This window comes from Microchirus variegatus (assembly GCF_963457635.1).
Source record: "Microchirus variegatus genome assembly, chromosome: 1".
Taxonomy (NCBI): domain Eukaryota; kingdom Metazoa; phylum Chordata; class Actinopteri; order Pleuronectiformes; family Soleidae; genus Microchirus; species Microchirus variegatus.
Genome location: NC_139802.1, coordinates 6,637,673 through 6,665,348, shown reverse-complemented (window position 1 = coordinate 6,665,348; position 27,676 = coordinate 6,637,673). Strand labels below are relative to the sequence as shown.

At 41.6% G+C, this 27,676-nt stretch overlaps 2 protein-coding genes across 3 annotated transcripts; one reads left to right on the top strand and one right to left on the bottom strand.

Annotated features, from left to right (window-relative positions):
- Positions 1 to 376: 376 nt before the first annotated feature.
- On the top strand, positions 377 to 1,712 carry fkbp14 (FKBP prolyl isomerase 14; the record flags this gene model as incomplete). Its single annotated transcript, XM_083892581.1, has 4 exons — positions 377 to 573; positions 1,017 to 1,168; positions 1,250 to 1,377; positions 1,480 to 1,712. 4 exons carry the CDS (start codon positions 377 to 379, stop codon positions 1,636 to 1,638), a joined length of 636 nt encoding a protein of 211 aa, XP_083748707.1. The 3' UTR covers positions 1,639 to 1,712.
- A 1,967-nt stretch (positions 1,713 to 3,679) lies between these two features.
- chn2 (chimerin 2) lies at positions 3,680 to 24,572 on the bottom strand (the record flags this gene model as incomplete). Of its 2 annotated transcripts, none has more annotated exons than XM_083892563.1 (13): positions 3,680 to 3,851; positions 4,637 to 4,742; positions 4,831 to 4,968; positions 5,168 to 5,245; positions 5,325 to 5,498; positions 7,028 to 7,112; positions 8,175 to 8,258; positions 13,535 to 13,844; positions 13,951 to 14,064; positions 14,294 to 14,325; positions 16,217 to 16,272; positions 17,829 to 17,867; positions 24,524 to 24,572. In XM_083892563.1, the coding sequence occupies 13 exons, from the start codon at positions 24,570 to 24,572 to the stop codon at positions 3,680 to 3,682; spliced, it is 1,437 nt and encodes a 478-aa protein (XP_083748689.1). The 2 variants fall into 2 exon arrangements, with proteins under 2 accessions (XP_083748689.1, XP_083748690.1); XM_083892564.1 differs by having other exon boundaries at positions 13,535 to 13,805.
- Between the last annotated feature and the right edge of the window lie 3,104 nt (positions 24,573 to 27,676).

Sequence of the window (27,676 nt, the reverse complement as noted above, 5' to 3'; positions counted from 1 at the left end):
GGCTTTACATCGAAGCTACGTCGGTAAAACTGCGTAAACTTTTTCCTGAATTGAGCCGTAAACGATCGCCATAGACGCTACCGTTGTTCCTCCCACTTACGTCAGACGATTTCATTTCGCGTGGGTGTGGTTTAGCGTGATTGACGTGTAGAAATGACGAATCAAACGCGGGCATATAAATACCGGAAAACGATTCGGAATGCATTTGCCCAATCGTACAGAGAGGAGGCGGGTCCACAGTCAAGTAGTGGCTGTGTTCGTTTTTAAAGTTGGCTGCCACGTATTTGGCATTCCTGCCATGTATTTATTTTAGGAGGCGTATTTAATTTTATAGAAAAGCTTTTTTTGTCATATTCGAGAGTTACTTTACCTGACAATGAAGACTTTTTCTATTTTCACGATATTCCCCTCATTGTTTGTGTTTGTCATTGGGAGGAAACTGCCTGAGCCAGAGGTGAAGGTAGAAGTTTTACATAAACCTTTAATGTGTTACCGCAAGACAAAATATGGAGACATGCTTCTTGTTCATTACGAGGGATTCGTGGAAAGTAATGGCACCAGGTTTCATTCCAGGTAACCACTGTGTACCAAGGGTAACACTATTCATGATTGTTGACTGAGTATTTCTGTTGCATTCAACTCTATCTATCTATCTATCTATCTATCTATCTATCTATCTATCTATCTATCTATCTATCTATCTATCTATCTATCTATCTATCTATCTATCTATCTATTGTGTGCAATTTTGCAACACTCAAGTTGTTCTGCAGGAAAAGTATTTTTTATAGTTGAGCTGTGGGACAAATATACAGTAGTACTAGTATTTATCATATTCTCTTATATACTGTGTAATGCTGCAGCCTGTTATTTGCCTCAGTATTAACCAGTGTGTCAGTGTGTGACCTCTCCTTGCAGATATGTGTAACTCAGTGAAACCTAGTGTGCTTTCTGTGTCTTTGTGATTATTAATTATGTTAATAATGGATTTTTTTTACTTTTTTGACTCCTGGCAGCCGGAAAGAAGGGGATGGAAGCCCAGTATGGTTCACTCTTGGGATCCGAGAGGTAATCAAAGGCTGGGACAAAGGTCTGCAGAACATGTGTACAGGAGAGCGCAGGAAGCTGACCGTCCCATCATCTCTGGCATATGGCAAGGAAGGAAAAGGTAAATGAACACAAAGTTGTTGTTTGTTTTATTCTAAAAGCTGTAGGGTTGTATTTTACGTATGTTTTTGTTTAATGACAGGTAAGATCCCTCCAGGCAGTACTCTGATTTTTGACATTGAGCTCATGGAGATCCGAAATGGTCCGAGGTCACATGATTCTTTTCGGGAGATGGATCTCAATGATGACTGGAAGCTTTCTCGAATTGAGGTAAGACAGTCGACTGCAATAGTTTTATTCTGTGTTTTTAAAGTGTTCATGTGCTTTCACTGCCGTCACTGGAGCTCACGTGTTTTTCTGTTCGTACCTCAGGTGAAAGAGTACCTTAAGAAGGAATTTGAGAAACATGGATACTCGCCGAATGACACAAACCATGAAGTGATGGTTGACGACATCTTCAAAAATGAGGATGAGGATAAAGACGGTTTTATATCTGCGAGGGAATTCACCTACCAACATGACGAACTCTAAAGAACTACGAAAAAATGATACCTTGAAATACTAACATTGTGCTTGTTTGTATGACTTTCTCCTCATAAAAGAGTCACATTAGATTAGGAACTGTGAATTAGTTTATGGACTTTTTTTTATACACTTAGCAGTATTGTCCTTTTTTTTTACAGTTTCAGTGTCAGCTCCAGTATTGTCATTTCGCAACCTCCATGATATATTTATTTTCATTGCATATGCACTGATAATGTCAATACATATGTATTTAGGACACAGTTTCACCGTTTTTTTAAATAAATCTAACTTGATACTAAATTCCTGAGTAAATATTCTCACAATTGAATGTCTTTGATTTCAGCACTGAGGTGATGTGATTTCTTTTTTCTGTACCTGTCTGCATTAGTCACTAGTGGGCGCTGTTGTTCTTTAGTTTTAGTCGCCACAATGCACTCCTTTGTTGATGGCTGACTATATTGAATACAACACAACCAAGTGATATAACTGGGGTTCTTATTACTAAATGCACATTCTGGTGTGAAGAATCTCAGCAATGATGGCGTAGTTAACAAACAGAAATAACAACAAATGCTCTTTGTTGTTGCTGCTTGATTTAGATACACATCTGGACACAAGGTGTCACTCTCACAGTTCTATTAAATTACACTCAAACATCTGCTCTTTTGAGTCCAGATAATGGACCTTTATTGTTCCTTTAGAGAAGGGACCAAATGTAATGATTAGTTATTATATTGATTCTCGAGATTATAACGTTTGTTTTATAATACACATCAGTGTGACTACAAGATATAGAAGAAAAACTTAATTTACATTCCTCAGTCTTTTCCTGCTAAATTTGATTCATACGCACACATATTACTAATGTTATCAGGAAGATGCCACACCATGACAGTTCACTTGGTGCAGAGCACAACTCCATGCACTGACAGGTTAAAAGTGGGAAGGTTTTAATAAGACGTACGACTAAGCAAGGATATGACAATAGCTGTCACGAGATTAAAATACACACAACGTTAACCACATACCTGTGATTTACTGCTGCAGGCTACAACCAGTCAGCACTAGCAAAGGGCTGGGCCTTTCTGTTGGCTGAACCACTTCACAGCACACCGTGGTGAGAGCATGTTAACATTTCTGAGGACATGCCACATTATTTTAAACTGCTTTCTTTCCCCTTGATTTATGAAATAATTTGATAAACAGCGCTTTTAACTGCAGTCACCACAAAACGAAGATGATCTTGTTACTTAAAATATCCCCAAAAAATGTGGTGGAGCAAGGACCACAGCAGGCACAGCATTAAGCATGAAAATAACAGACACACACATCACTATTCTTCTTTTCTCTTGTGAACAGTTTTGTATTTAGACATCAATTCAACAAACATCATTCTCAACATTATATATTATTGTGACAGAACATGATGCAGAGTAAAAGACAAAAATAAACATCTTTACAAAATAAATCTTTACACTTGTTGCAAAAAAGTGCTTCATGAGCGCCCAGTTGTCTCATCATTTTTCTCTCTTTTTTTTTTAGTAGAGTTAAAATATTGATCATTACATGATCAGATTTTTTTTTGTATATACAATGAAAGGATCCACGGTGTTCGAATCAAGTTTTAAACCAGCGTTCCCACAAAAATCGAAATATGCACACACGTCATCATGTGGGAACGTGAGCGTGGAGTGATACTTGGTTTACAAAGCACCAGGTCATCACTGACTGACAATCTGCCCTGGAAACATTTCACACAGTGCTGTCATGAACGTGTCTACACCAGGTAGCAACGGAGAACAGCAGTGAACACGCTCGATCATCCCCTCATATAAAAATGATTGGAAACCCAAAACTTACAGTAACAAGACAATGTCGACACTAGACCCACTTCAACTAAAACAGTCATGCGGAAAAAGAAGCATCTCAAGTTCAGTCTGATTATAAACTATTCTGAAACTTCATTCGAATTTAGGCGGCTTGAATTTCCTCTTTTGACAGAATAAATAATTGTCCTTCGTTTTCTGTTGCTTGCCCCCGCACGTCCTCAGAATAAGACATCTTCATGCTCTATCATGAGCTGCACGACTAGTTTCTGTTGCCTCATGTCGTTCAAGGTTGTCAAGGCGTTCTGCTCCGGGGGCTGCATAAGCGTTGGACCAAAGACAATCCCCAGGTTCTCCGCGCTCATTAGATTGTCCTTTTCCAACATCGTCACCCTGTAAAATAGACAAAGACAAGAGAATGTTCAACATGTCTCTTCCTTTTTCAGGTCTTTTAAAGGCTGGCATTAAATACACAGTATGTCATTTCTCAATTAAATAACAAAGCAGTGGGAAATCATGGGAATTTTTGTCTCCCCTGTGCGCTTCATTGTCAGAGCGCACAGCAGGCGACATTGAGTAGTCGAGATCCATTAGTGGCAAATATACACAATAAAAGAAAAAGAAAACAGAACACTACACACACTGACTAGTAATACTGAATATTTCCTTTCATAGGGTTTTACCCCAGAAGTTACAGCAGAGACGGTTAAGTGGATGACGTCAATCAAAGGCCAAACCAAAATGAAACGGTCCATTATCCTTGAAAAGGAATATGGATTTCTGTGGAAAAGTTCTGGCCAGTAAGTAAGTACACTACTCAGCAAAATAGAAAACACAACTCTTGTCATTTTTAGATGTATTAATAGAAGAAATGTAACATATTTCAACAAAGTCTGTCTTATACACTTGGACACACTCTTTCTGCTCTATTTAACACACTTGACAAAATGTTTAAAACCAGAATTCAAACATAAACAGATCCATTTCTGTTCTCAAGTGAGTAAAAGCCTGAAGCAGGATGGTACTGACTCAAAAACACTCAGGTTCACAGTGATGACAGAGCACATCATGCAGTACAACAGTATGGTATTTATGTGTTTTTAAAAAGCTCTTAGACAGTGGATATAAGCTGGATCTAAACATTTCCATTGGATTTTAAATGCGTGAGGAAAACGCACCTCTTGAGGTGAGCCATCAAGTATCGCAGGGTCTCATAGTGTGCTGGCGGTAGCTGCAACAAACTCTCATGGATAGCCTCCAGTCTGCAATCTACATTTGGAATTTCTACATCACAAGATAACACGATTAGTATCAGAGCACGGATGAGCAGTGCTCGAAACGGGATGGAGTTGCCGAGATGAGGAACTCTTACTTGCAGCTTGAATAAATTTGGAGTACGAGTCGAATGTGATGACTGGGATGGGAAGGTCCCTTAAGTACAACTTCAAAGCACCAGCGATGATGTTGATGTCTGCGTATGCGGTGGCACTGATGTCCGCCTTCTCACCATCTGTTCATGACAAATAAATCATTAAGTTATGCATACATTTAGGTTTTTTCTAAGAGCTATATATGAGCGTCTACAGTTTCTGAGAACAGCTCTTTTTCACGCCTCACTGTGGCTGAAACAAGGTCCTCATTTAAGACTATGGACCTGGGAAATGAACCCTCAGAAAATCCAGATCCCCAGGCAAAGAAATGTGACAAACCTCTGTCGAAGGCAAGTCTCACGTCCTCGATGTGCTCTGAGAATCCAGATACTCGGTAGAGGCCTTCGGACTGCATACCTGAGACATAAAATTCACAATGTTTTTCCCAATTTAACTCGCTCTCATTCAGTCTAACAAGTGATTAAAAGCATTATACCTCTCAGCTCTATCTCCTGAATGCACATGTCCACCACCATGGGTCGCGTTGTGTTGTGAGCTTTGACCAGTGTGGTGAGGTCACAGCTGAACACTTTCTTTATCCTGCGCAGGTCCGGCTGGCAGTCGCTTGGAACCAGTTTGGAGCACTGTTTATGTACATTCAGTCCGCAGTCTAGCTCAGCAAGAGTGAGATAAGCAGACAGAGAGGGAGAGAGAGAGAGAGAGAGATTAGCCTCAGTCTGATGATAACACAACCATCACAAGAGGTTTAAGACAGCAGCTTGACTGGGTTTTCCAGAGTCAGTGATAAACTGCTCTGTCAGACAGCACAGCCACAGCTAAGCTGTGTCGGTGCACTGCGCCAAAGGTAGATAACAGCAATCATGGCAGCATGAGTGGAGGTTGTCGCTGTAGTTACATGCAACGTTCTGGGGCAGCTGGCGAGAGCAGTGCGCGTGCTGGGTCGCCTGAATTGAAGGATTTTTACTGAGCGTAGCTCGCCGTCGACTGAGGAGTCTGATTGAAATTGTTCATCACAGAGTTATTTTTACTGCTGGATCTGCTGATTGAGGTCCTCGCTTTCACTCGGTCGGTGCTTTCAGACGAGAGTGTAGCGGGAGATAGAGAATGCGTGAGGACAAAGAAGTCTTTCCTGTTTTCCATAGCACATGAGGTGTCTGATGATACCAGTGTTTGCCTCTGGCTTATCAGCATGGCAAATGCCTCAACAACAAACACTCTGTGAGAGAGAGAAAGAAACTGAGGCCAGCAATGTGCACATCCGTTTCAGGACTGTGTGTGTGCACTGAATGAGTCTTGTGACCATGGAAACCTTGTCGTTGAACTCTAATATGTAATCGATCACTTGTAGTAACTTATAAATAATCACATGTATGACCTGCAGGTAATTTCTCTTTGAATAGAAACTCAGAATTGCCTTTTATATTATTGAGAAGAGATGCAAAGTAATGAATTACATCAAGTTATTGTAATTGAATAGGGTTTTTTGTGTACTTTCACTTAAGTATATATTTTTAGGAAGTACTGTACTAAATCACATCCATTACTGAGTAAACAAATGTTGGCCTGAATTCAATAAATTAAATTAAATGAATCAAATCACGCACAGAAACTTTGGCAGTGAAAGATGAGGACAGGACAAATTAAGGTGCCTGAGTGAGTGAGAAAGTTAAAGCATTCGTGACCTTTGACCCATTTCGACTGATACATTATGTGTTTACATATTTTATTTAGTTAGCACACTCATTTGTTATGAACTTTAACGCTAACCTTATTGCATGACATAAAAAAGTAACTTTTACTCTGAGTACATTTTAAACAAGCTACTTTTTTACTGTGACTAAGTACATTTTTAGACCAGTACTTTTGCTTGTGTAAACTGTTATACAAAAAGTGGTAGAGTAGAATATATCAGAACTCTTTCCACCTCCAGTTATGAGTTATGAAACATGCTTCAAAGAGCGTTAGCAATTATCACCGTGTATTTATATACAATTGTTCTGAATGAGGCCCCAAACTTGTTTGTCACATCCACCGAATCGAATGGAAGAAAACATTTCCAGAGGCAGAATTCAGCATGTGTGACAGGACAGCGTTTGTCACGGATCAAACACGTCTTATGCAATCCATGACTTTGCAAACTTTTGGACGTGCAACTGTGACGTTTGAGTGTGCAGTTACCTGAGCAGCGGACACCCTGTGCGATGAGGCCCCACATGAAGTTGGCACAGTACTCGCACCAGTGTGGCCCTCGAAAGGTGTGTACCTGGAGTTAGAGACAACATGTGGTCACACAGATATAATACAAGTCAGGGCCATGTCCGACCTAAACCGGAGAATCTCCCTTCTGATGTACTGGATAGATTTAGCCTTAATCCCATGCTTCAGTGGATGGGACCCCGGGCCAAATGAGAGCATTTGTATACACAAGGCAGATTAAAGGATTTGCCACAATGTTTCTGGCATCTGCTCCTGGTTAATCGAATACGTACAGACAAGTCTGTGACTCAAAATAACAGATGTACACCCACTGTGCATCCTACAAACACAGATAAGATGGCAAACGGAGCTGTGCGTGCACGGACACTCACAGACACAACTACTGTTCTTGCCTAACCTCAAATGAAACCTAATTCTAATCCTGACCCTAAAACTAAGCCTTAACCTTTAAACAGCTCTTTAAAGTTGTGAGGAAATGTCCTCACTCATAAAGTCAAACTGGTCCTCACAAGGACACAAGTACACACGGACACACACACCTTCGCCGGTACTTTGAATAGGAAGTAGTAGACTGATGAGTGAAGTGGGCACATGGCAGGTGGTGAGTGGAAGGTTTTTTTTTTGTTCAATTTCAAAGGGGTAAAAAAGCTGGGGGCCATTATAGCCTGCCTGTTAACTGAAACCCAAGATACAATTGCAAGAATGTTGAGGCACCCAAAGGCAAAGAATCCCTAAATTCTCCTTTGTTTAAAGAACCAATTCTCTTTGTAAATCCTACACATACGCCCTACATTCTGTATACTAAAGCAATTTGACAACATCAGAAGCCTGAGAAAAATGGAGCTAAAAGCTTTGAAATCAAAACTGATCGATGTGGTCTGCAGTTAATGGGTCGTTTCCCCTCAGTGCATATGGGTGTCAGCTGCATATGTTCTCATCAAAACAACAGCACATACTGTGGTCTATGGTGGGACATCTGAGGCAGGCAGAGATACTTCTCTCATACATTCTTTATAGTGTGGCTTAACAAATGTGAGAAAGAAAAAAGCTGTGAGAGATACTGGGAACTTGCTAAAATATAGTTTATTAGAGAAAAAGAAATGCTCACCTTGAAGTTGTGGAGCTTCTCATAGGAGCACTGTTTCTCTGGTGTGTCTTTCAAAGCACTCCGCCGCACCAGAGGTGAGGAGATCTGTGGACAGGAGGCCAACAGTTTAATAGGCTTCCACAGAAGAGTTCCCTTGCTTCCCAGCTTGACTCCCAAAGCCAAAGCCAGCAGCTCCTGATGCTTCCGCTCCTGTCTTTTAGCCTTGTGTGTAATCAGATCCCCTCCAAAACCTCCTCTGTTTCCTTCAGCCTCCATGCTCGACTGGTCAGGGTCCCAAACAGTCTCAATCTCCTCTAGGGATGTGGAGGGCAGACGTGGGTGCTACGCAGAGGAAGCTGCCCGACGACAGCCCAGCACAGAGGTGGCAGCTACACTCCACTCCCCTCTGACCCACGAGGGCGAATGATGACAGCCAGCACGGTGTTGACTCTGCATCTGGTGTGGATCTAATGGCAGCAGAGAGCCAGAAGAGCAGGGGGAACAGGAACGGTATAGTGGGCGGCCAGAGGGCAGGAGTGTGCCTCTAACAATGGCCCTCTTTCACACGCCCAGAAAGGAAAGAGAGAAAGAGCAGGGTCCCTGTTGAGGAGGGGCCAGGAGGTTGATAGTGAGGGCGGTCGGGTGCTGTCAGGACCACTTCACACAGCTCAACAGCTCTGTAAAGCAAGATCAATAGTGCAGACGCCCTCTTTACAGCAAAGAGCACACTCCCATTAGCACGCTGCCTTCCGGATAAACGCCAATTCTCTTAACTGCAGATAATACTCCACTACCAGCAGTCGAGCGTGGGTCTCCTAACCAGTTTACTTGCTTGTGTAAGGACAGATGCAAGAATCTCTGGCCTGACAGAGCTGAGACTGCCTCTTCTTAATCCAAACAGAGCGTGACCTCCAGCTATGCCAGTCGGCTGGTGGAATTCCCCACACTGCCATCCAGACACTCAGACTACAGGCTACTCACACCAATCACAATGATTTGTCTCAGAGGACTGGCAACTGGGATTGGGAGGGATTACTGCCATAATCCCTACACAGGGAATAATCAGGCAGTGCCCAAATCCAAGTAAAATCCTGTTGGAAGCTCATTTGAAAGTCTGCAACTAGATAGTAATTTGTCAGTAGGGGGCTGTTGCTATGTTCATGCTCAATTTGTCCTTATTAATCCTCTTTTGTAAAGCACCAGTAAACTGCACCGCTGCACATGCTGCTCTTTCTGATTAATCACACATGTTTGAAACAAGGGATGCAACACTGACACAGACACATACAATCTGCTAAGCTTGAACATTGGAATCACAAAATAAAATAAAAAAGTTGAACAGATTTATTAATCAGGCAGTAAAGGCCGGAAAGCTAGTGAGCACTGGAGCTGTGATAATAAAGAGCTGTGGCATAGAGCAAAACACCCAAGGGCAACTGCAAAGATGAGAAAAAAAATAATACAATCGACAGCTTATTGACATAGAAGCACAGTAAAAAAATACATTAAAAAAACAGTAGCCACAGGCTGTTTGTATAGCAGCCTTCTGTTTTTGTGGGTGATGTATGGGGCAGTAAACTAGGTAATAGCTGCAAGAGTGACAGGGCAGGTGAAGATATTTGTCATTGTGCTTCACATTCTTTGAAAAGACTTACACATGCCATACTACACAATTCAAGTCTACAGTGACGTCTGAGGGGACAGATGAGGAATAGACCACTCTGAGATATTTTAGATTTGTGATATAGGAGAAAGGCAGGGAGGAAGGGGGGGGGGGCAAGGGCAACACGCTTTGTCTGCAGGCAGATGGCTTCTTGTCTCTTAAAGAAGAGAGTGGAAGAAAGGACACAAAAGGTGGTCACACAACATGCTCTGCTCCCTTTTCAGTGGCTTTGCCTCTTTTATTAGCGCGAGGCTTTGTGAGCGCACAGCTGAGCGGACTCTGTTGTGCGCAAGGAACTTGGAATCATGGGAAAACAACACAGTGGGCACTGACACAGCAAGACAGCGGGATACAACTATACACATCCGAGACAAACGGTCCTAACAACATCTCTAACAAATGGAAAAATGGACAGACTGTGAAGGGTCTGGCAGTCAAAGATATTGATTATTCAATTGAAACTGTCACTTTTGTCTGCAATGGCAACACATAAAAAGTGCATTTATAATCATGTGCATGGAGCACATATATATTAGAATTGAGGAAACTGAATGGCTGTTTCTGTATTTTTATAGCATGAAACTGGGGAGAGAAGAGGTAATTATACTGACAAACAACAGGGCACGGGCATGCAGGCACACCAGCTTGGCCGCAGCCCCCACTGACATTAACATTAAGATTAAAACAGAGTGGTGACTGTCAGGAGGAATGTGGCAGAGGTTTTGGCCACCGAGCAAATTCCCACACATACAAAGAGCAGGAAAATCGGGAGGTTGATCTACAGGTCGCGTCAAGCACTCCCCCCCCACACACCTTCTAGGAGTATTTTAATTACACAAGAATTTGCAGTCAAGGCAATGCGGAGGTATCAACCTAACACCGAGTAAATACACATTGAATGCCCACGATACAGTGAAGCTACTGTGGCTGCACTGCCTCCGGGCGTGGCTGCTGTGTAATTGGTAAACATGAAGTTCAAACAGCCGCCACAGATTTCGAGCCGTCAAGGTCAGGCCTGTGCTTCTCTTTGGACGCGGAGTGATAATCAAGCGGACAGAAACCAGTTTTCCTCTCACTCTTTTCAGAGTGACTGGCAAGCGGTTGTCAGACGGCCTTCCATCACCACCATCATCATCACCATCATCATCATGATCACAGCTGTCACTGACTCAGATCCTTGTGTATTAAACTCTGCAGCACCTACATAACTGCACAATCTGTCATTTAGAGGCAAATATGGGACAGAGTTTCTGTCTGCAGTCTGCATATTTTCAAACACTACTTCACACAGTTGAGGAAAAGCACTTTGGGTTCAGCAAACACAGGTTAGTCTGTGAGCTCTGAGGGACATTCACTGATCTAGAAGCTTCCTCAAGGTTTACAATGGCATCTGTGGTGACCAAGCCTTTTTTTTTTTTTAAAGCCACAGTGAGTCAGTGGACTGAGTGATGGCCATTAGGTCAAAAGTGCTGCATTAATGGCTCCTGTCTCAAGTTACAGAAGCCAAACTCTCGGCCGACGATATTAATACTGAAACTGATGTCTGTCAGTGGCTGACTGTCAAGCTGTAGGTTGACATTTAGAAGACAAAGAATTCCTGAAGCAATCAATTCTGTGCTCGAGCTGAGCAACACTTTTACTAATGAAATCTCTGAGGTGGAAAAGAAATACAAATAATTGCATCAATTAATTAAAAAAGAAAAAAAGGCAGTACATTATTTTCTAAGTGCCAACATTAGGAGGAGGAACGTTGAGATTGCCACCTAGTGGAGGGCCTCTTTTCTTCCTCCTTCCTAGTGACATTCCTTGTTACTCAATAGATAAGTCACTCGTGGACTTTAAACTGACAACAGCTCATGAGTGCGAATGAAAACAATGTGCCGTGTGTCTCACCTAAGACCAGTGTGTCTGATATGCATGGCAGGCAGAGCAAAGTCCCAGTACCCTTGCTCATCATTACCTTTCAGTGGAAGCAGTGAAGCATGGCAGCAGTGAACACACCCAGAGGCAACAGCTATAATGTATGTCTCACTCGCAGGACAAAGCGTCCTCTCTGAAGCACTCCTTTCCTATTCAGTAGCACAGTGGTAGATTGTGGTATTATATCCTAGGGCCCTGCAGGATGAGCTGCATGTACTACATAATATTTATTATATGAAACCAGAAGTGTTGTTTTCTCACATTCTCTATAATTTTTACTTGGCAAATGATTATACTGTGCAACTGAAAATTGTCATGATAATTCATTTTTAATTTTTTACCAGGCAAAAACAAAATTTACAGACCAGATTGGTATTGTCATTTTTAATAGAGACCGTGTCTTGTTCAGTTGCCAGAGGAAATAAGACAGAGTCAGCTGCTTCCAAATCAAAATTCAAAACTCAACACATACTTTAATTGTTCTGGATTTCACAAAACTCAAATGTTTATTATTTATTATGGCGTTTTTATGCTTTAATCATTTTGGTCCTGTGTTGTAACTGTGTTGTTGCTGTTGTAAGATTATTATATTATTATAACCAGTCTTGTTTAAGTACTTGAACGCAATACTTGAGTATCTTACCAGAAAATGACTTTGGTAGAAGTTAAACTCACCTTTTAGAATATTACTTGAGTACCTGATTTACTGTACTTAAATATCAAAAGTAATGTTCCGATATAAAATGTAAATATTAGAGGTAAAAGTAAAAGTATTTAAACAAAGTGAGCAATTACAATTTTGAATATGACATTTATTGTGGCTTCTTAACAATAAAAAATAATTGGTACAGGCGAAAACTTAACCTTCAGGAGTTTGTGGAGCTTTTGGAGCTTAATTCAACTTCATTTGAAACGAAAACTGTGGTTTATCTGCGTGAGCTTGCTAGCTCACCGGTTGGCCGCTCAGCTGACAGTGGAGAGCTGAAACAGCTGATAGCTGAAACCTGGCGTGTGCAACAGAACAGGAGACCAGAAACCCGGAGACCAGAGTTTTAGTGTCGGACACGGTAAACAACCAGCCGCTGGTGTGTTTTAAGTACACTTGGAGCCGAATTTTGCGGCTAACAGCTGAGCGGCTAACAGCTGGTGCCGCTAAAATCAACTAGCAACAACGAACAGACATTACGTCACCAACTCAACTCAACCAACTTTTATTTTGTTGTAACGAAGATGGTTAAGGGAAATGTATCGTAAAAGTAAAAATTGTCAGAGATATAAATAACTAAGTGAATATGTGTATTATGTGAAAATTCTACTTAAGTAATATAACAAAGTATTTGTAATTTGTCACATTACAACACTGATTATAAGTTGACAGACATCATTGCCCATCTATATCTTCAAAGCTTAAAAATTATAAATTCAAAATAATATAAAAATTGACACCACATGCGCTCACAGAGACAAATGCAGTCCTTAAAGGTCCCATATTATACCCTGTTTCTCCAAGTGAACCTAGTTCCCTGGTGTCCTAATGAACATGTCTGTGACATGCTTTGGTCAAAATACCATAAGGATGAAGCACCACAGCAGTTCAATCACCCTGCCAAAACAGCCCTGTTCAGAACACTTGGTTTTGTGCCTGGTCCCTTTACATGCAAATGAGACACAGGTAAACACACACCCACTTCTTCCAGGGGACGAGTCGACCCCTCACGCTCACGCTACCATGGCAACAGTTGAACACGAACCGTGGGAGGGACATGGCTGGTGGAGGAAACTTTGTGGTTCAACTCACCCTTTCGTCTTTCTGGAATGTGACCCTGCGCGGTTCTGTGCGTCCACGGCTCAGCCTGTGCACCATCTTGTCCTTGAGGAGCGACGTGTAACCAAGGTGCTCGTAGATGGGGTTCGTGGTCATTTTGGCGATGTACTCCGCCGCCTTGGTCTCAATGTAGAGCGTGATGAGGGCGTCCGTCACGAGGTCGTGGACCGACTCGAACCTCTTCTCCCCAACAAAGTGCTTACCGTCATAGAACAGTCTGTAGTTGAGGGTCTGGTGCCCAAACCTGGGTAGAGATGCACAGATGGAGATAAACACAGACGCACTGAGGATGAAAACTGATTGAGTGTCAGCATACAAGTGAACAAGCCGGGGACAGAGTGCGCGCTGAGCTTTGAGGGATTCTGTGCTGCACACTGATGTGTCTGTACCTCAAGGCCAAGGTGTGTGTCCCTGGCTGTCTTTGGCTCTCCCTGATGAGGTAAGCACCCTCTATTCCAGAGAGCAGCTCATCTGCATATTCCCGAGGGATCATGCCATGAAATCTGCACAGAGAACCAAAACATTTAAAATGACCCAGTGGGTTTAACTTATCTAAGATATTCTGAGTATCTCAACAGAGCACACACACACAGTACATACATCCATCCATTTAAACCCTGACCACCTCTGATGCAAGGTAATAACGATGAATAAAAATATTCACTGCAGCATTTGAAAAAAAAGAAAGAAAGAGAGATATAAAAATGATGACAGTGATAAAATGACACTCACTCTCTGCCATAGTATTTGGGCCTGCTCTCCATCTGTAACCCAGAAGAGGAAATATTGGCTGGCGAACTATGATATAAAAGATCAATTAAATTGGCTTCACAAATTGTTATTACAGCCAGTCTTTTCAAAGACAGAAGCTCCACACCACAGGACACGTTATCTCTATCTCCATCTATGCCCCAACGTCTATTCGCAGCTTCTAAACCATGAAGCCAAATCAAAGAGTGCGGTGATGAATAAGATAAAGCAGTCTGATAAAGCAGCTGGCGATAGATTGCCAGCTGCAAACAAAAATTTGGTCACACTGGCTGTACACATCTAGCAGAGTGATATTTTTCATTTTGAACATGATGTACAACAGCAGCATTAGGATTCTGACATATGCCTTTACAAAGAATAATGGATTAGAAGCAATTTCATTACCTATGCCCCTTAGCTACAGCACTATGCAAAAGTCTTAGGCAACAACCATTGTTGCAACAATGCTAAAATGACTATGTATAATTATTTCTCTCTTACCTCCCCTTAAACTTGAACAATAACAACTCTGTGTGTTTTTCCTACTACTGAACAATCGCTGCTGTGAAAAAAACCCGTCCCATTACACTAGGCTTATTCAAGACATGCTTGAACATTAGATACACATGTACGAGTTTAACTCATTTGGAAGCTTGATAAAATATATAAGACTCCAGTCAAAATAACCCAAATATCACAGAATTTACCAGACGTTAAATCATAGGCCTGAGACTTTTGCACAGTACTTTATATGAAGACAGTGGGCAAGAGCAGAACAGATGTACAGTCAGTGTAAAATCTCCATGAATTTGTAATGGTTATGTGGGAACACTTATTATATGTCAAACATCACTCTGTACTTTGAATTAATGGGCAGCTAATCTTACACAGCCAGCCCACTGCTTTCAATTTGCTCATCAAAGCGTGGCAAGACTCAAAATGGGATGAGACATGCATCATTTCTGGTAGACTATACAAAAGAAGACTGACAGTGCGGACAGGAACAAGTAACTTGTTCCAATAGCTTTATATGCTCAGAGCTGAGGGAATAAAAAATCTGTACAGCCTATATTTTTTCAAGGCCATCTTAAATTTATAGCCAGGATTTTACATGTTTATACTGTACATACAGTTCAAAAGTTTGTTCAATGTAAGTGATGGGGCTCACAATTGATTGATGTAAAAACTCATCCGCAAAATATATGGATCCAAATTTAGTCTTGGTGTAAAATTCTTCTACAGACAGAGCTACTCCACACCAGACTCAATAAAAAAAAAAGAAACCACTATTTCTGTTTGTTTGAAAAAACAAACAAACAGTGGCGACTGCCTTACTAACGTCCTAAATGATTCACCACAATGTCTTACGAAAATAAACAAGGCAAAGACTAATCCATGCCTCTGAAATTTGCTTAATTACTGGACCACCGCTGAATCTAAGCAATGGTTTATGAGGCGTGGGAGCCGGGATACGCAGTCAGTCACTCCCCATAGGTTTCTGTCTGATCTGGCTTCCAGCTGCCAAGCTCTGTCAAGCTGTCATCTGGCAGCAGTCTGGAAGACTGTGTTGTAAGGCAAGGGTAAGAAAACTCTAAAGCAGTGTAAAGAAAACAAACAAGGCCAGCAGGTGGTTCAATCTGAAATGCTGCCTACTGCCTTTAAGGCTGTTTAAAAATAATCCGAACCGGTTTGTTGGCATAACTTAATTTCCCCATGAGAGCTGGAGTTGCCTTCATTTTTACACTGACTGTTACTGTGTCATCATTTAATCACTGACTCTCACAGAGCTGAAACCAGGTGATTTATCAGCTGGCTGACAGAAACGATCAATAAATTATTTCAATGATTATATAACTGCCAAACACCATTAAAATCTGTTGTATCCAGATTCATAAATATACTCACCTCCTGAGGACATGTGATCCTCTTTGGTCTTGGTGCTTCCTGCTGTAGCTGGTACACTGGTAGAGACACATATACATGTTACTGGAGCTCAGCAGTACCACGGGGTGATGGTAGCTCAGTGGTAGAGCAAGTTGTCTTTCAATTAGAAGGTTGTGGGTTCAATACCTCGCTCTCCTAGCTACTCAGCATGAAAGGTATGTGTGAACGTCGAAAGCATGTAATGTTAAGCAACTTTAAGGCTGAGGCTAACTCTGCCCAATGCCTGATTTTGAAAAAAAAAATGCCAAGACGTGGGCTGAGAGCTGAGTGGTGAAGAGTGGGGTTGCAAAGCAGGGGGGCGTGTCTGGTAGTGTACTCTGACACGAGTAATGTTTACATGTGCAAAATGTCTTAATTCTGAAAAGATATTTTACACTAAACAGTGAAGACATGCACCTGGATCAGCTATTACTATATTACATAACATATTTTATAGTATATTCAAGATTGTTTTAGATCAAGTTTGGTTGTGCTGCGTGTATGTTCTATGCCTTTTTTTATTTTTTCTATTGTATTTGTTGTTTCAATTGTATTTGGACAAAATTAATCCTTGCTCTGAATTAAAATGAACTGAATTTTGCACTGAGAATTGTTGTTAAACTGATGCACTAAACCAGACTGTGTAAAAATCCAGCAGCAACCAAAGAATAACATTTTTCACAGTTTTATATCATACTCTACTTTCTCCTGAATGCATATGCAGCAGTCTGTGGCATTTGGAGATGGAGCCGAGAACTGAGGACTGACAGCAGTGTCATGCTCGCTAACAACCTGCACCACAGCACGGAGAAATTGCTCTGTGAGGCTGTGAGCCAAGTCTTCACAGCAGCAGATTCTCAAAGCAGAGGGGAAGCGAGACGCCTGACTGTGAAAATGTCCTGAATCCTGACTTTGTCATGTTTTTGTCAGGCTGACTCAAGCCAACCAGAGCAAGATCTGGACATCATCCACTCTTGTGACAGGTGGAGCTCTAAATATATCTTTTCAACAGAGAGCCAGCCAGGAGAGCTAGGAGAAGAACTTCATAAATGCTACATTAGTGAATTATTTAGAAGAAATATTTAAAAATGTAGTATATAGTCGCTTTACATTGAAGTCAAATTAAATGTTATTTCTCTAAAAGCCGACAGATTTTCCAGCTGAAATGCATCACACATTTTCTGAGGAAGTCTACCCACTTCCTCCCACATGGCAAAAACACTGTAATGAAGTGGCTGTTCTGAGGAGCCTATTTCAGCTAAGCCTCTCTGCAGGTAGAAAATCTTATTTCCCTGCGTGATGGGTAACCTATTTTGCTCAGGGATCAGCTGCTTTGCATTTGTGCATTTGTGAACCGTGTGTGGGTGAGATATGTGTGACTGTGTGCCTTTTGTGCACATGTGTGTCGCCCCCACCCCCCCTCAGATCTTGCAGTGTGTCTAATTGTACTGTGCACACAACAAACCCAGACGATTCCAAGTATAGAAATGTCTCTCTTTTTATTTACAGATAACAAGCGAACATGCTGTTATTTAAAGAGACGTACTCAAGGCCAACGCGAGGTTAAGGCATTTAAAATTAATTGGTTACTCACGGTAGGACTTCCATATGGGCGGCTGATAATCCTCAGGGTCTGTGAAGAACACAAGAATAAAGCGGATTTGGGTTACAAACTCACAGTTGTGTTTTACTTCATTACCACCTCAATTTCTATCCCTTACCCAGTGGACAGAGTGTGAGCCCTTCACCATGTTTATGTCACTGTTGTTTATCTCTGCTATAATCATGTGTGCAGCTGCCTCTCCTCACCACTGAATGCATTTCTAATCAGCAGCTGTGCCACAAGGACAATCAATATTCAATACAGGTGTTCACTCAATTTGCTTAACATTGTGTCGACACACACCTGATCCATATTAAGAGTCCTGGACGCAAAACACAACATTCAGAGATGAGACGACAAATGCACCAATTAAAATGAAGGCAAGTAACGCAATTTACATCTCTGCACCCGCAGCAAGACCTTCCTGTCAGAAATTTAGCAGCTGATTTATGATTACGTCGGCACATTCCTGGAATATATATCGGAGTGTGCTGTTCGCTTAAAGAGAGGTGATGAAGAAATGGCCCCGTAGAATAATCTACTTTCACACCCACTGGGCACAATAATGACTAGCAATAAATGTCACTAAATGAGGCAAAGAAATGGCTAAATGTCCTGCATTGCTAGTGATGTAAAAACATATCTGGCCTTTGTTTTGACAGCAGGGTGTTTGTGTTTTTCTTTTATTAGTCTGCTTTTTCTCACACTACAGCTAATAATGGCCCTTTCCAATATGGTCCCAGTTTGCCTCGACTCGGTACGGTTTAGGTTGATTTTCCACTACAAAAATAGTACCTAGTCAACGTGGGCGGAGTCATCACTGCACGGCTGCATGAAACTGCGGTGACTTGGTTTTACATGCGACACACACACACACAAACCAGTGACGAGTAACATTTAAAGCAGTTCTCAGTTTTCAGTGTAACTGAATCATTAGAATCAGTGAATGAAAACTATTTGTTCAGTACTCCCTCTTGACACAGGACTGAAATACAGCGGCAGAGTTTGTGATGCCACTCGCGATCAGCAGTGCTGTCGCTAAATACACCAGACTCCTCTGTTAAATATTGAGATTTTAGACATTTTCCTGGTAATTGTTGGAGATGAAACCACGTTTTTAGGATTGTTAAGTCTTTTTAAATGATCTACAGTTCGGCATTGATCAACTTGATTCTTGTGTCGGACGTCTCTTCCTGTGACGGCACTCTGACGACGTCACACATAGTACCTACTCAGCGCACTTGGAACCTCGCCAGAGCAGGTACTTAAAAAAGTACCTGGTACTATGCTAGTGGAAACGCAACATAACCGTGTCGTGGTGAGGCGAGGCGGTGGAAACACGCCATAAGAGCCGATCAGCTAGGAGAGGACATCGGAAATCATCTTTTATTGTCATTATACAACCAAAATTGCACAACGAAATTTCGAGGTCCGACATGTGTAGCATTCAAACATGTTTGGATGGTGCGAGGAAACCAACACAGACACGGGAAGAACATGCAAACCCTGCACAGATCGGGAGTCAACCCAGCACTTTCTTGCTGTGAGGCAACAGTGCTAACCACTGTGTCACCGTGCACCCTAACAGCTACTCAGTATCTGGATTGGATATCGGATAAAGAAAAAAGTAAAAATCTCTTCCAGTCTCTATGCCCTAAATATTACATAAATGCTTCACCAAGCATAGTAAAGCATGCTGGTTTCACACAATCACTTGTTTCACACAGAATTACCAGTATTCAGCAACCTACTGGATACTATTGCACTCTCAGTATGCCAGCATGTTAATGGCTGTCCATAGCTTCTACATTAGCAGATGATGCTTCGAGCCAAATGCACCAAATTGTGCAAAATTGCTGCTACTTATGATAATTGATGATTCATCTGCCTCTCAGATATTTAATGTCTCACATCTGCCTTTCACAGAAACTTCCTCAAACACACAAAACGAGTGAATCATTGTCGGTCCAGAAGATACATGTTCATCTTAAACATTCCTTTGCACTCATCATCGGCACATTATCACCGCGCCCCCGCCTGGCCAGAGGGAAAGACATCAAACACACCTGTGCAGGAGAGCGAATCGTTTAATCACAACTAGTGAGCACTTGTTGGACGCGGGCACTGAAATCCAGGCAGAGCCGAGGAATTGTGAAACTCGCTGAATATATTGCATCACTACAATCCCTGCGCACTCATGTTCTATCGTTTTTATCTGATGACACTTTAAGTGCAGGCAATCAGAGGATTAAGGCAATCACACCGTTTCTATCCCGCTTCTCTGTGCTCGCTGCTGGAGAGTGTGAGCGGTTTTTTTTTTTAACCACACAGAAATGTTCATTGTTGCTTCATGAACTGAAATAAATGCAGTGGAACGACACAATCTGCAAATAATAACAATGCAATTTATGAAACAGCAGCCAAACCGAGTTTTTTTTAGACGCACCTTCCCCAGAATATCTATAGTACCATCAAACACAACTTTATGGCCTCAAGGCTGCATATGCAGAAGCTGAAAAAGTATTGTCCTAATGCTGCAGGTTTGTCACAGTGCATTGCACTGGCAGCAGTCTGAAAGATTTATTACACCGCAGCTTGTTTAAAGAAAGTGATTTCGTCTGGTTGACTGCCAAATATTCTCTTTTCCTTCTGATTCCTTTTAATGATGAATGGTATTTCAGTTTGGAGTTCTGCAGCAGCTCACAACACCACACACACACACACTAAGCTACACTGAGCATGAAACAAATATGCATATACACAAACAGCAATCTGAGGAACATCAAAAAGAATTTCTAAGTAGCTCAGAGTTTGTGTGGTGCCTGATAATCAGGCAGAATTTAAAATTCTAGAGCAGCCAGAAGGCTCTTTCCCCTCCCAAAGAAACAGCTAGTAATTGTGTTGCCCTCCATTACTCGCCAGTCACAGGCATTCAATAAAATAATTACCGGCGGGTGTTTGCTTTGGTGACAAAAGAATATGCGGTGAATGAAAATGAAGATTTGAATCCTCTGAGATCGTGTCTGCATCTACAGTCCGTGCACATGCATGACACAATTAAGTATAGGACGTAAAAGTGCAAATGTTTTTAAGCCTCTGACCACTAGTCGTCATAAGGGATGTGCTAAACGAATCAGATGTTGATACAGCAGCAAATGCTGTGGCGATAAGACTTTGCAACCTCGCCAGTGGGGGGCAGCAAAGGCGAGTTGACGTGATTTGCTGCATCTCAAACACCCCGGGCTAATTAAGGATAATAAAGCAGCTGCTTAAAAAAAAAAATCTGTGTATGATATTTTCATCATTCAAAATAAACGTCTACCACAATGTGTGTTGTATTGTGATGCGTATCATAACATAAGGTTGTAGGAAAAACTCGGCTCTGTTTGGCATCTGGCTTAAGGCCATTGGACATGGTGTGTGCACCTGCTCATCTACGTTGGAGTCGGTGTGAACGAGTTTTGTCACTCCTTTCCTTTTTTTTAGTTTTTCATTTCATGCTAGAATGATAATTCTTCTGGATGATATTAACCCTGAGGGTCATTCTCATCTTGACCTCGACAAACCGGTGACGGTGACGTTTGTATTAATGTGCTGCATCACGACCATGCGTCACACAAACGCAAAGGATATTTTATCTTGGGTATTTTTTTTTCCCTCCGTTCTGCTAGAACAAGTATAAGTTCACAGAGTTGGGAAAAAAATAACAATTTCACAGTTCAGTGGAAAGCTTTTAACTTGACCTGAGTACCTGCATGACTCCACACATCTGATTCTACACAGATTTGATCAAAATGGTTCTTACTGGAACCATCAGTGTTACCAAGACCCCTTGAAAAACCCTTTCTTCGGGGGTAAGGTTTTTTTTTTCTTTAAAAGCAAATGGTTCCAGGTAGAACCTCAGCCCTTGTAGAAGAACACTTTTGGAATGTCTAAGTGTGTGCAGGATAAAGTGGCAGACAATGGACATATGATGATGTATGGGTTGTATTTATTGATTGTGATGAATGCAGCAACACTGAGCCCAAAACTAAATTCCCCATGGGGACAATAAACTGGTTCTTATCGTATGGTAATCATCACTCAGGATTATCAGATTAAAACATACCGTGATAATGTTGCTTGTGCCATTTGATTAAAAAAAAAAAAAATAATGAACATACACATTCTCGTACATAATTTAGTACCCAGTGATAACACATTCTGGTGTGGACATCTAAGTGTTGGTGTGACTGATACACAGATAAACAACAAACACGGTGTCAGTGGGAAGCAGCAGAGCTGCAGCAGGGAGACCATCTGTGTATTACACTGGTCCAAAACAAAGAATACAGCGCAGGCTTAGTGCTGAGCAGATAGTATTTGACAGGTATGAGGGTGCTTCTGTGGAGAGTGTTATCTGCAGTGCACAGCAGGACTGTGCACACTTAGTGGAACTGTGTCGTTTGCTGTTTGCAAACGTTCGATTCAGATGTGTAGCTTTTTCCTGATTCTGACTATTTTTTTTTTTTTTTTGCGTCACTAAAGGAGCCCGTAGTTGCAATTAATGTCCTGGTTTACTCCAGGGGCTAACTTGCTCCCTCTCTGACGCTGTAAAACATGCAGGTAATTTTAGTCACTGAACATGACACAAATACTTTCCTACATAATTTACTCTGGTAAGGGCAAGAATGAGAGGTAATTGAGGGGCTAAGAGTTGAGGCGCAGCATTTCGCAGAAACGTGTGCAGGCTCTTGTTGAGCAGACAGCCTCTCTGTAATACATGGCTGTAATTTTGCTTCCCTGACCAATTTTGTCATTTAAGGCCTGGAGCAGGAAGCATACTTTCATGCGCTATCCCTCAATTTGTTTTAAAAGCTTTATTTCCTGGAGCCCTTTTGCAAATAGTATGCTGCTGCTGGTACAGTACATGCTTCCATGCCCACCCATGCCAAGAATGTGAAGGAATCTCCCAGATCTAGATGGACTGGCCATAATATGTCTTTCCAAGTAAAAGAGGAGATTGCACCATGTACGTTGCAATCATGGTGCAATCCTTTCACACAGTCTTTCCCACCCTTAAAAATGGAGTCCTCCTATGTGTGTGTATATAATGCACTTTATGTATAGGGTACACACACCTCAACACAAATAGTTGTATGTCACACATAGGTAACATGTATGCACACGCTGTCCCTAAAAACAGCAGCCAGTTAACAAGATTAGGCAAATACTTCAAAGCGGCTGAAATAAATCCAACAAGCACTGTGTTTGCAGCCAGAAAACAAGCCGCGATTCATTTTTTAAGTCCCATGCCTCATAGACAAGATTATTCAAATGTTGTGTCGGACTGACCTCTGCACAAAAAATAATAATACCCCTGTGACAACCACTCCATCCTTGGCGAGAGCACAGCTTGTAACCTCTGATAATTATATTGAGAGGCCAACAGTAATGACAACCCTCCACTGCCACAGAGAGAAAAGACTTTCCTCTTAAAGCATCGGTGGTCAAACAGTAAACCCACTGCTCTCTGAAACGCACACATGAGATAATGCTTTGTGGAGCATGTGGTAACCACAGGCTATATCAGCTTGGAAACGACTGTCTGTTCCTCCTCCTGGGCAGTAGCTTGGGAAATGTGACTCTGCGCTGCGGTCGGAATGTAAAGAAAGACGGAAAGTACAATAAACGTTGTATATTGCAATGTTCTATTAAACATCTGCACCCTGTGAAAACCCACAGCCTCATACTGTGTCATCAACTTTCATCCCTCACAGCGGGAAAAAGCATCACATGTGCACATTCTGTAGATGTAATTGAGAGAGCAAAAAATTGGTGGACACAGTAAACATAAACCAAAGTGCTCAGCTTACTTTTATAAACAGTCTCTCTTTCTCTCTCTCACACACACACACACACGGTGGGCTTCCGCATTAAACAGAGCCGTGATAGTGCAGTTTGTACTTTATACCCCAAGCAAACATGAGCGACATGTTTTACCAACACAGAGATGATACAAGGAGCTGCTCTTTTCCTTCTGGGTTTGTTTGAACAGCTGCTAACCCACTTTCTGTGAACACTCTGTGAAAATGACATTAAAAAAAAAAACCAGACACTCATGTGCAAATGGGGATTTGAAGTGTTATACTCTGTATCTGCATGAATTGTATTATGTCACTTGACTATGGCATGTTATCATCATTATAGTGTCAGAAAACATCACTGTCTGCTGCTGCTGCTGTGTTTTTGGAAAATATTGGACAACACGGGCCAAAGATAATCTTTAAACCCAGCCAAGTTCAAAGCAAAGGAGGAAATTATTGTGATGATTGACAATCTAATCATAACATCCAAACCCAACATTATACTTACTCCATCTCATCACCTCATAATCCACCCTGCACAAAAAAAGGTCATCCCTCTTCCAACACTGAATCAGTCATAACAGACAGATGGGGACGCTTCGTTTGAAATCACAGCAGCAGCTACTTAAAGGTTTGATAAATGATACAAGATACACCAGATGCAGATGAAGATATATAAACATTTCCTGGCCCCATTAGTATAGTGAGAGATAGACAAGATACTGTGATTAAAAAAATGTCACATTTAAGACATCTATTTTAAATGATGAAACATTGTTATGAGTAATAGTAGTAGTTGTAAGTGCGATGCCTCAGGTGTGTCATGTGAACTCTTCTTACCAGACGACACAGATGAACCTGAGAGGCTTGAGTTACTGGATGCTGCCATCCTCCTCACCACTTCCACGCTTCGGTTATTCCAGTTTGGCCAAGGCGCGCTCGCAGCAGCTGGTCGTCCTCGGCGGTGCCTCCATTTCCCACAACGTGCTTCACCTCTGACGGCTGCCCCCGGTGTCTACTCCTTCATGTCTCCCGTGCACCAACGCACCCACCCCGACAGTCTGAATGCGCCGATCCGTGCCTCGCCGTGCGCCTTGGTGCGGAGAGCTCACGCTGCCGCATACACCGTGGATGCCACCATCGCAACCACAGGATAAAAAAATATATGATAATAATCTGACGAGCTCCAGGAATTTGTATGTGGATCAGCGTCTCCGGGACATGTCTCCTCACACTGGACATATACAGTCTGTGGGTCTGGATTCCTGTGCCATTCAGGAACCAGCGATGGTTTCCATGTGCCACTTTGAGGACTGTAATAAACACACTACACACTCACTGCAGAGTAGACGCGCCTTCTTAAAGTGAAAGTTTGGAGCAGGGTTGCCAGACTTGCCAGAAGTCAAAAAAACAAAGCGAAATTCCTTACAAACTGCAGTAATATGATCTTCATGCACATCTATACCAAACCACATATAGTATACCTGTGCTCAGCTCTTGGCTGTGGTGGGTTTTATCTGTTTTGACAAGTTGTGCTGCTGAAAGGGACAGATTAAATCATTTTACGTGTTTTTGCGCCACCTGATGGACATACATATATGTACCATAGTGTTAAAGCCATGACGGCAAAGAGATGTGGTGTCTTTGAAATCAAAGCTGTAAGAATGTAACATTATTTTACCATATGACCGTCATCTGAATTACAGTCTCAAAACTCACGGTGCTTTTCCACTATACAGTTACAGCACGACTCGCCTCGGCTTGACTCGGTGGTCGTCATAGCACGGTTGCATGAAACTGATGTGACGTTGTTTTATACCCGACACAAACACACAAACTATCACAAGCAAAGCAGTTGTTCAGTCGTATGAAAAAAGAAAAAAAAAATCAGTTCATTAAAAAGAAGAGTTCAGTACTTCCTGCATGAGCGGAGCACAGACTAAAATACAACAGAAGGGGGTTGTGATTCGGCTCACAATTTGCCGGCTTTCAGCAGTCCTGTCTCTAAATACACCAGATTCCTCCTTAAATGTGGACATTTTAGACATATCCTTTGCTAAATGTTGGAGAATAACGCATGTTTTCTTCTATATTTTGACTCTTCCTGTGACGACAATCTCTGACCCATCAGTGAACTCTATAGTGAAAAAGCGCCACTACCGTCTGAATTGACTGTGGGAGCGTTTGTGAATATACAACAGCAGTGCAGGGGTGAATACCATTACTGCTAAACAATTGGGATTTTTTTTAAACAGTACAATTTACTTTCATGGGAGCTTGTTTGTGTTTTCAGTCACACGCTAACCTGTTTGCAGCTGTCTCATTTTACTAGCGCAATGTTGATGTCGCCTCCATCACACACAGGTTTTGAAGGAAAGATTCAAAGGCAACACTTCTGTGTTGTTTTTACTCCACATGACCCTTCAAGAGTAAGATGTTTGCAGGGATTGTGAGGACACTCTTGAGCTGGCTTTTGTGAGAGGCTGTGGGTTCGTTCGCTGGAGTGGTACTATAAATCAAACCAGCATGTCCTTCTGTGTCATTACCACTGTTAATATGCCTGCGCATACGCTCTCTGGACCGTGAATAAGGTGGCGTGGCTGTGAGCAACTTTCAAATTTGAATAATGTACTGATATGTGACAATTCTGCAGCACTGCTGAGTCTGCTCGTCTGCGATAGGTGCCATTCAATGCAAAACGGCATCCTGTCCTCAAGCCTCGTTGGCTTAAAATGGCTGAGGAGATAAAAAACAGAAATCCCACATTAATCCCACCTCCTCACCTGTTCACCTGAGATGTCACGTCCATGTTCTTCCCGGACCACATTGTAACACAAAAGTGTCTGTCAGCATCACACTGTAAATATTGAGCAATTTTAGAAGAGGGATTAGAAATATGTCAGTTTATATTTGCAAACATTGGCTGACTGATTTATTTTTTTAGTGGAAACAGCAGGAAAAGCAGAGATGTTAATAACAATAATGTGGATCTTGGTACAGTTTAAAGGTCCCATATTATGCAAAATCAACTTTTTAATCATTTTAATACTTATATTTGGGACTCTGGAAGCCATACCAGTCCCCAAAATGTGAAAAACCAAGACTCGTGCCAGCAGCCTCGTGGTCATAGCTCACTGAGACAAGTGCATACAACACAGTCAGAGTTTATAGTATCATTAACACCATGATAATCTTAATGTAATATTAAAGTACCTTAAAGTTAATCTTCATGAAAATAATTATAATTTCAAGTTCAGTATTCTTAAACGTTGAAATTGACTGTATTTCACACCAACTCAAGAATAAAATTATCTAGTATCATTTAAAGGACACTGACATAATAATAATAATACATTTTATCTGGAAGCGCTTTTCAAACACTGAAGGTCACTGAATGACGAGATAAATTAGACAAAAGCTAAGATAAAAGGAAAATGGAAACATTCAACACAGTGGGTGGAGTTTAAAACCAAAGTTTAAAATGCTATTTATATACGTACACTATAGTTACATATTGCGGTTTTAAAATGTAACGTACTCATTTATGAACCACTCTGTCTGAAGAGAGTCTTGACATGTATCTCGCCATGAGAGACAGAAATACGTACTGTAAACAGTAAGCTAGGTTTATGTTAGCTGTAGTCGTGCGCGCGACACAAATTACGTCATATCCTGTGTCGGGCCGGGCGTATCAGCTCTAGACTCTTCTTATCATCTCTCGCTATATATATATATATATATGTATATGTATATATAATATATAATATATATGCTATATATATAATATATATTATATTATATTATATAATTATACTGCATTGACGTTTGAGTATGTGCTGTCTGATCTCCGCCACCAGATGTCACTCGCGCTGAATCAAACGTTTAGAGGGCGGAGTCAAACAATTAGCCACGCCCCCATTTAGCCTATCCCTTATGTGCGTCGTGCGTCCTGCAGTCAGGTGCAATTGCTACGAATAATACTTTGAGCATATA